At 44.4% G+C, this 14644-nt stretch overlaps 1 protein-coding gene across 2 annotated transcripts in view; it reads left to right on the top strand.

The window, feature by feature from the left end:
- ANO6 (anoctamin 6) overlaps positions 1 to 8587 on the top strand; it is a 128395-nt gene extending 119808 nt beyond the window's left edge. For both annotated transcript variants that reach the window (XM_037887783.2, XM_027826407.3), the window contains one exon: positions 6060 to 8587. In XM_037887783.2, the coding sequence (XP_037743711.1) occupies positions 6060 to 6266 (207 nt within the window). In that variant the 3' untranslated portion in view covers positions 6267 to 8587. The remainder of the gene's footprint in view (positions 1 to 6059) is intronic.
- The last annotated feature ends 6057 nt before the right edge of the window (positions 8588 to 14644 follow it).

The following is a 14644-nucleotide window of genomic DNA, read 5'->3' as shown; positions in this document are numbered from 1 at the left end:
ACGAGTGGCAATGTACACATTAGGATATATGTCAACAAGTTTGCTGATATGAATAAAATGTCCATCACCAATTTTGCATGTGGCAACACTCATGACAATGTACTCAATTCTTCGTACAGTTCAAGTCCATTTAAATCAAACCTATCACCGTGCTTCAGGAGGCTCTCTAGGTTCTTGCACTTTGTCATTTGCTGCTCTTGTTTTCCTATTTTGCTGAATTTAGTTATGTCATACAAAAATCCAAACTGTTCATGGTGTGCTCGCAAGGTATTAAACCTTTCATCAATGGCTGATATTGCTTTATCCATTACAACATTAAAAATCTCAACCCCAAATTTTTTTTCTGGATTGTCTACGGGCTCATCTGCGCCTTCATATTCCGCTTGCCATTTTTTCCTTGAAACTCGTGTCACGTTTGGACATGGAAATTTTGGTTCTACACCGAGTGCCTGTGCACTCTCTTGCTGTAACCTGTGCTTCTTTTAATCCATTTTCTCTGTATTTCACTAAAAAGTCTTGTGTGTTGTTTAGTAAGGTAAGTGTTGAATCAAGCTGCATCATTGGACTCTGCATTATTTTGCTTACACTTGAGATTTTAACAAGAATGTCATACCAGATTACGACAGATGTTAGAAACTTGAAGCTGGATATTTCAGAGCCCAATGACTGTGCTTCACTTTTAGCTTTTGGATCTCTGGCTTCTTCCGAAATAGCAACCAGTGCTTCGTAAACTTCCTCAGATTGATATCTCAACGTTTTTGCACTTTCTACTCTGCTTTTCCAGCGTGTCTCAGATAGAGGCTTAACGGTAATACCATTGACATGTGCTTTGAATATTTGCCATCGTTGAGCAGAAGCTGAAAAGAGCACGTAAATGCATTGCAGCAAACCAAAAAAAGAAATAGCTTCTACAGAAGACTTGGCCATATCACACAAAATCAAATTAAGGCTGTGGCATGCACACGGAACAAAAAAGGCTTGTGGATTTTCTGCCAGCAATCTAGCTTGCACGCCAGAAATGCATCCTCTCGTATTGGCACCATTATCATAGCCTTGTCATCTAATGTTCATTACGGACAATCCCATTCATTTTAGTTCATGAAGGAGAGCTTGAAGAAGTCCAAAACCTGTAGTGTCCTCTTTGTCTAAAAATGTGATCAATGATTCCTTAACTGTAATCTGTGCTGAATCACTAATGTTGACAAATCTCACTACTAACGACATTTGTTCTTGATGACTTATGTCCGGAGTGCAATCTACAATTACAGCAAAATATTTTGCCAAAGTAACCAATGAAACAATTTTGTCTCTCACTTTATCACTCATTAGCATGATCAGTTCATTTTGAATTCTTGGTCCCAAATAGTGGTCGTGTATTTCATTTTCAGTTACTCTTTGGAGGTGTTCACTCATCACTGTGTCAAATTTTCCCAGCAGTTGTACAAGGCCCAAAAAATTGCCATTTTTGGGCAGGAATAATTTCTCAATGCTTCCTCTAAAAGCAAGATTGTTTGTTGATAGATATTCAACAATAGATAATAGACGTTCAAGAACACAACGCCAATGCTGCTTCTCTTACTCCAGCAATCTTTGATTTTGGGCATCAAGAGTTGTCTGATTTTTTAACCTTACACTCAACTCACACCATTTGTGCATACTTTCAATGTGGTGTTGTGCCTTTTCATGTTGCGGTAATATGTGACTAAGATTTTTCCAATCATTAATACCCATGGTTGCTATCTTAAAATTGCAGCTAATGAAAAGCTTGCATGGGAAACAAAATACAGCATCCTTACATTTAGAGTACACAAGCCACTATCTGTTGATAATTTCACCATTAGAAAGTCTTTTGTAGTAGTTGTTTTCTGTGAATTTCCTACCTCTAATGTCTTTAGGATATTCAAGATCTTTTATTCTCCCAGGGCCTTTCTCAAGTATAATGGCACAAAATTCGTTGTTTAAAGATTGTGGCCATGTGCCAATGTCATCTATATCCCATGCTAGTACAGTTTCAACTGTTGTATTTTCTTGTTTTGTGTCTGCATCTGTTTCAAATGATTGTTCTGTGTGTGGTTGCGTTTCTTGAGCTTCGTCTGCATAAATATTTTCTTCGGCAGTTACTTGATGATCTTCATCAACTTTGTTGTTTTCATGACATACAAACTTAAGTATAGAATCCTTCTGTGCTTGTACAGCTAATCCTATTTCATCTTTCCGTTTTCTTTTTTGTGACCCAGAAAGTTGTTTTCGATATGACATAACTTATAAGGGTGTTTTTTAAAGAAATAACTGTTTAAATTATCAGATTATCAGAAATATTATTTAAAATAACTAATATAGGATAGTTGTGAGTGTGTGACCTTGAGCTAGTGTGAAGACACCTCACAAGGCACTCCACCCTGACTGAGACACAGTAGAGTTGGAAACCCATGTCATTTTTACAAAGCCACTTTTTAGTTTTAAATTTATAGTGGGCATCAGTCTTAATGTTAGTTACAACTCTGTATCCACCTTATACTGTAAATAGATCAATGGCATTATCCAGTTTAATAAGCTGGGTTTCCAAACAGTGGCAAAATATAACCCTAGTTTTACTCCCAGGTAAAGCACAGAGTGGCCAAAATAAAGTCAGCACAGAATCATCTCATCTCGATCAAGGCAGCACAGAAACGTGACAGGAGTCCTATTGTGCCTTATTTTTGTTTGGAAAGTCGTTAGCAATAGCAGCACGTTTTGGGCACTGCCAGAAATACATGATCAATCACTGCCTCTAGAGTTCCATCAAAAACTGACATTTTCACAGCTCTAGCATGATCTGCTGCACCGATTCTTCACAAGGAAGTGTCCCTGGCCTTTTTAACTCATATTAACCATGTATTTACTTTATGAAAGTTGGACAAAACATTGTGAACACGTCAGACATTGGCTGCCCAACCTCTGGGCTGGCAAAAGCTACACTGACTCACTGGGAAAAAAAGCAAGAGAATCTTAGTACAACATATGGTCCCTCTATACACCAGTAAGGAGAGGAGCATATTACAGTTGTTGGAGGGCTCTAGTTAGCAGTAACAGGGCTATAGGAAAGCCAGTCAACATTTTTTGTTTCTCTGATGAAAACTGGCCCACGCCCTGCCCCAAACCAAACTTGTCACAAATAATTGTCAATAACTTAATTTTCTGGTTTTGGCTAAGATATTGATTTTTTTAAAAAAAAAATATTGAAATTGGATTCAGGATTGTTAGCAAGCATTTTTGGCAAACAAAGTTGTTAAATGACAATCTAATATGGCAACACAGTACTGCTTTCATGCTTGGCTCACTCACTCCCCAGCCTGCTGGTCCAACAGCTGCAGTAGAGGAGAAGATAGGTGGAAAACTGCAGTACCCCAAGATCCACCTCTTGGGGGGCAGAGTAGCAACAGCAGCAGCAAACCCTCAGGTCCAATCACACGCCAATGGGCACCACCGCCAGCGCAATGGACCACGGTGAAGTTAGCACAGCATCTGATCTCAGGGACGGTGCACCCACAGAGCCACAGCAGCTCATCCTGCCCTGCGCAGCTCCTCCCCCGCCCCCCCGATGAGATGGATCGCTGCCAGCCCCGGGGAGAGACGGGCTTCCCAGCTAGGGTAACCAGATGTCCTGATTTTATAGGGCCAGTCCCGATATTTGGGGCTTTGTCTTATATAGGCACCAATTCCCCCCACCTAGGGTGATCAGACAGTAAGTGTGAAAAATCAGGACAGGGGGAGGGGGCTAATAGGAGCCTATATAAGAAAAAGACCCCAAAATTGGGACTGTCCCTATAAAAGTGGGACATCTGGTCACCCTACCCCAACCCCCATCCTGATTTTTCACTCATGTTATCTGGCCCAGCCAGCTGCATGTGACCCTTCCAATCCTGGCTGGCTGCCGAGGAAGTGAGTTACTGTCACTTTCGCAGCCAGTCAGCCCCCCGCCCGCCCCTTCCCCTCACCCAGCCCTGCTGGAGGAGGGGGGGGGAGAGGGGTGCTCCATGGAGGGGGGGGGTTGTTCCATTGGGGGGGGGGAAGAATGGGCGTTATGGGGGGGGGCAACAAAGGATACTGCAGCCGCCAAGCCTGCCTCACCTCATGCCAGGGGAGAGAGTCACACTCACAGGTGAGTTTCTTCCCCCACCCTTAGCCCTCCCCTTCCCAGAGACCCCAGCAGCCAATCCCCTTCCTCAGACTGTGCTGCATTCGGCTCTCTCTAGGACCCAGCATCCCTGCACTTACGTGCTCCACTGCTTCCCATCTGTCTGGACTTCCAGCAGAGTGGTGCCCTAGGCGGCTGCCTATTCTGCCTATGGCTAGGGAAAGCCCTGTGCCCATCACATCCCAAATGTCTCAGGGACAGGGCAGGATCCAGAATAGAAAACATATTACATGACAATTTCCTTTCTGGGACGGACCTGCCTCCTAGTATCCCCCAGCTAAGTCTATTGGGTGGCCTTCTCAGGATCCATATATAGAGTGGAATAAAGCAATGTTGTTACAAAATTTCTATTTAATCTACTAGTAAGAAATTTGTGTTTCCATACAGCTTTGGAAGTACTGCATGGTGGAAGTCATCTGGGAAAAGGTGGAGGCTTTTGTGGAGGTATCTGGGGAGTTATGAAGCAGTGTGGGATTGTGGGAGGAGCACACTAGTTAAATGTTTCTGTATAAAATTCATCAAGGGCCTGATTCAAGGCCCACTGAAGTCAATAGAAAGATTCCTACTGACTTCAATGGTTGTTGGGTCAGTGTCCAGGTAAGAGGTCAGAGGAGATGTACCCAAGTCCTGGAGTCATCTGGACAAGTTGGCACTAGCTCCAATAGTTACAGGAAGAGAGAGACTCAAGCCAGATGTGTCAGATGGGGAGGAAAAGGGGGGAGAGGTCAGTCCCAGAAAGGAAGTCATCAGGTAACAAGTTTCCCAAGGCTACAGGAGAAGTCACTGTCAGAGCCAGAATTACAAATTAGGAGTTCATGGCTCTGTCTTGTTTTCAGACAACTAATTTTTCCCAGGACATTGCTCCTTTCCAGACTTCTGTATTCATTGGGACATTTAGCTACTGTGGTATAAAACACAAATGTACCTTAATGTAACATTTCATCTATATAATAAGATTGCAAAAAAGTCACTCTGTAGCCTATTATGTCGGTACAATCATCATGAAGCGATGGAAGCAGCTATAAGCGTGCTTTGGGGGCTCTTTATGTTCAGAATGTTATCAGGGTGAATCACCACTGGTTTTGTGGTCTGTTACCATCCAACTTTTAAGTTCTCAGCCAATTTGACTTTATGAATTATAACTGTGCAGTGTACAACACAGTAAGGCATGTATCTATGCCATGCCAAGAGGCCTCAACCATTGTGATAATAGAGATAACTCAACCATCCACCACCCTTATTCTGCCCCTAATTGTATGCAACAATTTCATTGGTTGCATGAGGGAGACTGCACAGATGGTGGATTACTTGACCCAATTGTCACATCACAGCACACACGCTTATTCACCACCCACAGAAATCAACACCACTCTCCCAGCACACTCCCTCTAGACACAAATCAACAACCCACACAGCAATACAACCAGCATACACAATAACCCCAGATGTACACAGTCCCTCACTACAGCACATGCCCCTCACTTGCTTCCCGCACAGATCCACACAACTCTCCCAGAAAAAAAGTCATACACAAATCAACACAAGCATCCACACAACCACACACCATTACACTCAATCACCTCAAACATCACTCTGAAGCCTAGAATATCTGTTGCGTCAATGTGCAGCAGTGGACACAGCTACAAGCATGGTTAAGAGCTCTTTTTGTTCAAAATATCACCAGGTTCAATCATCAATGGGATTTGTGGTCAGTTACCATCCAGTTTTTAAGTTCTCAGTCATTTTTGGCTTTTTTTTTTTTTTTTACCATGCATGACTTTGTGAATTACACCTGTGCGACAGCATGGGCTTTCAGCTTCTAATTAGTAATAATAATAGCCTGTTCTGCGTGACTGACATTCTTGATTTTCATCTTCCCTAGCATGTCATATACTGTGTGAAGTTTATTGTTTCATACGTAATTCCGGATGTATCACAAAAGACGAAGAGCAAGATCAAACGAGAGAAATACTTAACACAGACACTCCTGCATGAGAATCATCTCAAAGTTGTGGAAAAAAAAATGGGGAAAATAGCTGACAGAATCTGGAAAGAAGCAGACAGCACTTTCCGACCTAAATATGACTAAGAATTTTACACAGAGACAGTACTTAACTGGCTTAGTACTGGTTACTAATGGCTAATCAAAATATTACTGATGTCTAATCAAAAGTTGGGGATTTAACTCCCTTTAGCAAATAGTTTCTTGTAACTCTTGCCTATGTCTGGAACATCATTGTACATCATTGGCTATAAAGGCAAGGATTGGAAAATACAAAACCACGAAACCCAGTAGGGCACTGGAAAAAGTGAAATGAAGTCTTTAATAGTTGTAGCCGGACAGAAAAAAAAAGTCACACCGTTTTCTGTAGACTGTTGTCTCATAAGAAGGGGCAGATTCATTCTGAAATGCAGCACAGCACCTTCCACTTCATTCAGCCATTGGTTATTTCATCTGCTGTTCAATTTGCACAAACCCTCAGAAACCAAATCATTTGTATTAAAAACAACACAGCTGCCATTGAATGAGTTGTGATCACTTGAAGCGGCTGTCACTGGATAATTCAATCACTAGCTATATAATTAAGCTCAGAGGAAAAGACAAACTCAGAAAGAGACAGAAGAAGAAAAGATGACAAGAACTAAACATTAGGATGTTCAGCCATTGCTGTTGCCATGATAAGCCTGCTATGTGCCTTACAAGCTGAGAAATGCGCAGTGGGGATTATACAGATAACAAGATATTTCAATCAACGTGGTAAGAATGGACCTGAATCACAATGAGAGGAAGCACTGTAAGCCTGATTCTCCTTTCACTGATACCTGCGTAAGGTAAGTGGTGATTCCCCGCCTTCTTACAGCAGTATGAGTGAAAGGAGAATCAGGGCATGTGTCTTTACCCAGTTGATGTACATTAAGTAGTTCATTTTGCCCATTCTGTGTAGAACCTGTATGCTCTCGGAGGCTTCTTACCTGTAACAGGAGTGAGAATTTAAATTCTTGTCACACATTAGATCAGTATGCACAGAGGGCTCACTTTTGTATTTCTTTCACAACCAAAACTCCATTCACTTCAGTGGTAGTTTTCAGTGTGCAAGGAATGCAGGGTTGGACCTACTGTTGGACCGCAATTCAATCCATCACAAAATAGCATGTGTCAACACAGTAGCCAGGAGGTGTGATTTCCAGCATGGGTAGACAGACACATGCTAGCTCTGCTCGAGTTAGCAGATTAAAAAGAGCAGTGTGGCCACAGTAGCTGAGGCTACCCAGGAGGTTGGGCAGCTAGCCTGAGCCACTCCCAGTACCACAGTCATCAATGAGCATCATGCAAAAAAAATCCATGTTAACCTTAAAGACTCCTTTACAGTACAATGGTGGTGGGGAAATATTTACCTAATGAAAAAGGTCAAAATCCAGAGGGAAAGGAGGAGAGACCAGCCTGAGATGGGACTGTGATTTGGCCTATGTAAATAACCTCACAACACTTATCACCCATTTTATAGATGGGGAAACTGTGGCACAGAGCAGTTAAGTGCCTTTCCTATGGTCACACAGTGATCCGTGGCAGAGCTGGGATTAATATGCAGGAGCTCCTGGTCCCCAGTGACCTATTCAATCCACTGGACCTCATCCCTGTATACCCAAGGGCATGTACTATCTCTTCCTTTTGCTGTCATCTAGCATTATTCTCTTGAACATAGTAGTCTTAATCCACATCTGGCAATTATTCCTCCTTCAAGATAACATTATGCGCACAGTTCAGAATTACACATAGTGAAAAGTATGGTGCCTTAAAGATTATCTTAAATAAAAAAATACTTAACATTCTGTGCAGTTTACATAGACTTTATCTCTACCTGCTAAAGATGGGATTACTAGGCCTCTCAGAACTTTTGAAGCATAAGAATGAAACAATCAGGAGGAGAAAAACAACAGTATTTGTAACTCCTTTAGAAACTAGGTTACTCGGAGAATATTTCACTAGCCTTTTAAAGGGAAAATTAGAATCTGCTTGAAAATATAGATAGCTTTTTCGCTTTTGACGCTGCAGATCACAAACTGTGACATCATCATCCACTGTGGGCCAAAATCATCTTTGGTATAAATTCAGTGAAGTCAGACCTGCAAAGAGCTCTGTGTAAGCTCGAAAGCTTGTCTCTCTCACCAACAGAAGTTGGTTCAGTAAAAGATATTATCCACCCACCTTGTCTCTCTAATAGGCTATTTGAGCAACTTTATAAACTACATAACAATACCAATATTTGTAAGGTTCTTCAGAAGTTGATATGATTTGATGCATAAAAATATGCATTTTGTATTTTTTGCTAAGAACATTTGCTATTAATTTCTGAACATTAAGATATTTCTTTATATTTATCATTTTAATAAAATTTATTTTAAAATGCATTCAGTGTCTTCATTTGTGCTGTTCTTTTTTAGAAGCAGAACAATAGAGCAGCCACCAAGTACCATGGTTAAATTATAAAAATATCAACATTGTCTATTTTCCGTATTACTGCCCATTTTCAAGTTCTTGCCATTAAGTTGTGCCACTGCTATTGAGAACTATCAGCTTCTTTTCTAAATTTTCTGGATGATGGAATTCCTCCTTTTCCCCAGCAGAGCTGTGATGTGGAGGGGTAAAATCATTATGCTCTCATACAAACTTATGATTTAAGCTTTTTTCTTTTTGTCTTTTTTTTTAAACAATTTAAGCTCTTTAATGATCTGGGATTCAGTTTATTCCAGCAGGATCAGGTCTATAATGAGCACCCTACTTCCAGATAATTCAGCCTTTGGGTCCCTTCCTGGGGCTCTTGCTAATCCAGGTTTATCCTTTATCTGGGACTGCACAATCAGCATGAATTACTGTTTGTTACTCCTATAGCCCCCTATGGATGGGAGTGGGGTATTTATTTGACTTAGGCATGTACATACAATTAGAAACAATCTACAGATCTTACTGTACTCACGAACTCTTCCTCTCCCTATCATCCATTCAGACCTCAAGCCACTTAACTCTCTTATGCCTCTGTAGCCCAACAATAACCTCTTCAAAGACCTAGGAGAATGGATAGGCTTGTCGGATAAAAGATTCTCTGGCCATTTCAGACACAAACTTTGTCTGCACTTGCCTCTTTTATGTTTTCCACACAGCTGTTCTTAAACACCAGTGTAGCTCCATGGTGGTTGTAATACTAGAGCACTAGTTTAGCTGTTTTTGCCACCATGCTCTCTAGCCCTATACTGAGCAGGCTGACAACCCAGTCATAAAAATGGCAGTACCCCATCTACACTGTTGCTCTCACAAGGCCAGGTGCTGCGATGACATAAAATTGCACTGACATAACCTCAGCTGATGCTGAATGCATTTTACAAGCTATGGGTATAGAGGATGTAGCATCATATTAGGCCTTGTCTGTGCTAGGAAAATGGATCTATTTTTAAATGTTAGTTAATGTGCTTAAATTCTGTTGCAGACAAGGCAGTCGAGCCTAGGGCTCACGCTTTGAGCTGCTCATATGCATTAGCAAGAATAAGTTATTTTGCAGCCCATTGTTAGTTGCTTTTACTGTTAGTAGTTTACCTGCTACCTCCTTCCCTTTTTGCCATTGTTCAAGAGAATTACTCTTATTTTGCATATCCATTGCATACCAGATTGGCACAATTAAACTGTTTTACCAGTTGCACCCATTTTCTAACAAACTCCAGCTGAGTAGCTTACTCCACTGTATACCTCACAAGAGAATTTAGCCTAGAGATTGCCATGGGCATTACACCAATTTACACCAGGTCTGGAATTTGCTTAATGCTCCAATTGTCATTTCATGTCTGGTAAAAGGGGGCTGGGGGGCTACTGTAATTCCTCTCAGGAAAGAAAGCGTGCTTGGTGGCTTTAGAGCAAATATTTATTTGTATTACGTAGACCTACACAGCCCACTCAAGGATCAGGGCCTAAGTTCCCTGTAAGCTTCGCAGTCACGCAGCTGCCTATTAAGCCCGGTATAGGGGCAGGGCCGTCCCTAGCCATTCTGGGACCCTACTCAGCCCCCCCCCCAATGGGGGGGCAGGCCTCCGTGGGGGTGGGGGAGGCTGGCCCCAGGCCTCCGCGGGGGGACGGGGGTTGGCTTGGGGGGACAGGGGGGAACCACCCCCCAGCACTCACCGGTGGCACGTTAGGGGCTGGGTCCCTGCACTTCCTGCCGCTGGTGAGTGCAGGCCCAGTCCTGCTGCACTCCTCAGGGGCGGGAAGAGGCAGGGCTGGGGCAGAGCAGGGCGAGGGCAGGAAGAGGCAGGGCTGGGCGGGGGCTTTGGGGAGGAGTGGAGTGGGGGCGGGGCTGGAGCAGAGCAACGGTGGGAGGCCTGGGGAAGAAGTGGGGCAGGGGCTGGAGCAGCACGCAGCTGCACAGGGCACCAGGAAATTTGGTGCCCTACTCAGCTGCGTACTTTGCGTATGGGTAAGGACAGCCCTGCACAGGGGCTTAGGGCTGCAGCAGGGAGAGATGCCTCTCCCCCAGCATGGACCCGCCATGGGGGGGACAAGGCGCCCCTCCCCACCAGCCCCAGCACAGACCTGGCACAGTGGGGAGAGGCACCCCACCCCACTGGCCCCTGTGTGGACCTGCCCTGGACTTGCCGTGGCCAGGGGAGAAGAGCCCCTCCCTCAGCCCAGCCCAGCCAGAGCTGCCGCAGCCAGGGAGAGACACCTCTCCCCCGGCCCCGACCTTCTGCGGCGAGAGAGGGCTGCGGGGAGTCCCCTCTCCCCACCACAGCCCCGGGGCAGCCTGCACCCAAAACCCCTCATCCCTGGCCCCACCCCAGAGTCCTCACCCCAATCCTCTGCTACAGCCCTGAGCCCCCTCTTGCACCCTGAACCCCTCATCTCTGGCCCCACCCCAGAGACTCTTCACCCCTAGCTGGAGCCCTCATCCCCTGCACCCAACCCTGAGCTCCCTCCCACACTCCGAACCCATCGGCCCCTTCCTCACCCAGAGCCTGCACCCCAAGCCAGAGCTCTCACCCCCTTCACCAAACCCTTCGCCCCAGCCCCCACATAACCTCCATATTGGTGCACATAACAAAATTAATTCCGCATATGGACGTAAAAAGTTAGAGAGAACACTGAGGGCCCCATTATGCTCGGGCACTGTACATGTACCCAGTGATTAGGACATGACTTGGTATAACAGCAGCAACACAACCTGTGTGAACTTTAATTTATTTGGGGGATATTTCTCAACAGCCTAGTAATAGCACAGTATTGAATTCTTCCTGAGCCTGCTCGGTAAATTGGATTTTATTTGCAAGCTGAAACAGCATGAGGACTGGCACGTTTTATTTTTCTAATTTGTTGATTGTGTGCTTTGATATGATTAGCCCCTAAAAAACAACACTAATCTCTGAAATACAACTCCATCTTGCTAGTCAACAATGAAGCAAAGAATTGATTGAGGCTCTCAGCAACACCCATTACTGTACTTATTAACTCACCACTCTTGCTTTTAGTCGCCCTGACTTGTTATATTTTCCCCATTCAGTAGTTTTAGTCACTAACAATTCAGGGTCACACACATACACCCTGGTCATCAGCTAAATCAGAGCCATGGCACTCAGGGAACAGAACTCACACCTGCTTCATGGCAGAGGATGCTCCCTCCAGTTCCAGAAGAATTTTGTGTAGGTCTCTGTAGTATTACGGGTTTCAGAGTAACAGCCGTGTTAATCTGTATTTGCAAAAAGAAAAGGAGTACTTGTGGCACCTTAGCGACTAACCAATTTATTTGAGCATAAGCTTTCGTGAGCTACAGCTCACTTCATCAGCTGCATACTGTGGAAAGTACAGAAGATGTTTTTATACACACAAACCACGAAAAAATGGGTGATTTTCACTACAAAAGGTTTTCTCTCCCCCCACCCCACTCTCCTGCTGGTAATAGCTTATGTAAAGTGATCACTCTCCTTACAATGTGTATGATAATCAAGGTGGGCCATTTCCAGCACAAATCCAGGTTATCTCCCCTCCCCCCCCCAACACTCCCTCCCCCCAAAAAAACATTCTCCTGTTGGTAATAGCTTATCTAAAGTGATCACTCTGCATTAGCCTCAGTTGGCCAGCTATTAGAGGGTCAGAAAAACCCCAAAATCCACACATTTTGCCTGCCAAAAATCACCCAGGTGAGTCACTGGGTGCCTGTTAAGGATGTAGGGCTGGGAATATGGAGCGTTTATGCAACTTGATCCTAATTTGCATATTTGATGGCTATACATGGATTTATTGCTATAGATTTAACCACAATTAAATTAATCACTTTGCCCACCTCCATGCCCTCAAATCTATCGTCTCCCACATCCTTCCCCCTCTTCCTGGCTCCTCCTTATATTCGACAAGCCCTCCCCTCTTGCTCTGTTTCCCCTTTTGTGTTCCCTTCCTCTTCCTGGTGCCCCCTGTCTACCTTGAGCGTCTCTGCACTCATCCGACGCTCCAGCGTCCCCTGGGGCAGCAGTACTTTTTCTCCTTCATTGTGGGTGGAGCGAGGAAGTCTCCTCATCTCGGTTATGTGTTTGGAAGCCGGAATCTTGCTCCCTTCCCAGGCTGTTGGTGAAGGGTTTTGCCTCCAGCCCGCTGAAGCCTGCAGCACCAAGCCTATCCAGGCTGTGGCTTTGTGGGAGGAGTCAGGGCTAGTGAGCAGATGGTCACCCCTGTGAAAGTGCAGCGTTTTGGGGACAATTGAGGGCACCCTGACCCAATGGGAGGCCCAGCCAACCACTTGGAAGACCAAGAGATAGCACCCAAAATTAGGAGCCTTACAAGGCATGTAGTCGCAGAAATAATCTGACTGGCTTGGTGTTGGTAGGGATTGTTGGATGGGGAGGAGTTGTGATGGGTGCTACTGGGTGGGAAAAGGCACTTGCATGGGTGCTGCTGGATGTGTTAGTAATGGGGGAGGTGCTCCAGGGTGAGGGATGGCATGCTGATAGAAGCAATGGGTGCTGTTGGGTGAGGGTTTGGTGCTTCAGCCTTCTTGTCCAAGCTCCATCCTCCCCGCACCAGCACTGCACACTGTTGCGGTTCATGACTTGCCACTCACATCTGGTGAAGAGCTAGTTGAACACACCAAACAGTGGGGCACGCTGCTGGAATTTTGCTGTGATGCCCCCCACTCCCCCTCATTCCCAGCCAACTCCTTGCAAGTCACCCAGCTATCAAGACCCAGATGCAAGTCACCAGTGTCTGGCAACATGCTGGAGATTTGAATTCTTCCTTCAGACTGTATGGTTAACTCTACTTTTTCCCCAGCCCTTTGAAAAACTATATTCAGCCATGGGTGGTTTTTCAATTTATTAAAATTTGTTTTATAGTAGCACCCCCACTGGGCAAGGCCCTTTTCCCAAGGACAGTTTTCCCCTTTGCAGAACTCACAACTTTAGTACAAAGATGTTACTGCTTTGACTTGCCTCCATCACTCTGAGCCCCTTGGTGCATGCAGGTACTGCAAAACCATTTATCTTCATAGGCATTCATCATCATTTATCATCATAGGCACATTCATCAAGGGTCCCTCATTAATCCTCCCCCCCCCCCATCTTAGTTTAATCACTACAACCTGCTTTCTGAATTGCCCAGTCTCAAGATTACTGTTTCAGTTGGTCCAATAAAAGATATTACCTCACTCATCTTGTGTCGCTAATATTCTGGGACCAACATGGCTACAACAACTCTGAATACATCTTTTATTCCCAGTCCTCTATTTCTAAAATATAACCCAAATTCCAAACATAATCAAATTGTGATCAGTGTGGATCACATTCGTGCTATGAGTGTCTCTCCAGTCAGTACCATGGGAAGCTGGGTAGGTAATTTAGGCTCAAAATTTAGTTTTTGTACATTATTATTTTTATTGTGGTAGTGCCGGAGGGCCTAGTGTGATAAGTGCTGTCCCTTCACCAAAGAGCTTATAATCCCAAAAAACTATTGTCAGTTAAGGGGAAAAGGCTACCAAAATAAACACAGTTGCTTAATTTTAAATTATAAATAAAATGCTGCTATTCTCGTAAATAAGCCTTATTAATTGGCTGATTTCTTTTAAGCATTATAGCAGAGGTGGGACTTGAAGGGCACAGCTTCACTGAAATAAAAGTGTGTTCTTAAGTCGATTAGCTGACTCAGGTAACATTGAGTCATTGGGAGGGAGTTGGGATGCTCGTAGGCCTGGCTCAAGTTCAGTGAGGGTGTGTAAGGGGCATCATGGAAGATATGGAGACAGTTCTGCAAGAAGCTGATCAATTGGTAGTCAAGACTAGCATAGTTGGCAGAGTGTTTGAGTAAGGGGGCTATTAATAAAAGAAACGAGCAGACCAGTTGGAAGGGGTCAAGTTGAGGGCGGCCTTGAAGGTGAGAAGAAGCAGCTTGATCTTGAAGTGGTGAAGAAAGGCATGCAGGGATTCGCACAGGGAGGGGGTGTG

Source organism: Chelonia mydas, chromosome 1 (genome assembly GCF_015237465.2).
Source record: "Chelonia mydas isolate rCheMyd1 chromosome 1, rCheMyd1.pri.v2, whole genome shotgun sequence".
Classification (NCBI taxonomy): domain Eukaryota; kingdom Metazoa; phylum Chordata; order Testudines; family Cheloniidae; genus Chelonia; species Chelonia mydas.
This window is presented reverse-complemented; position numbering and strand designations above follow the sequence as displayed.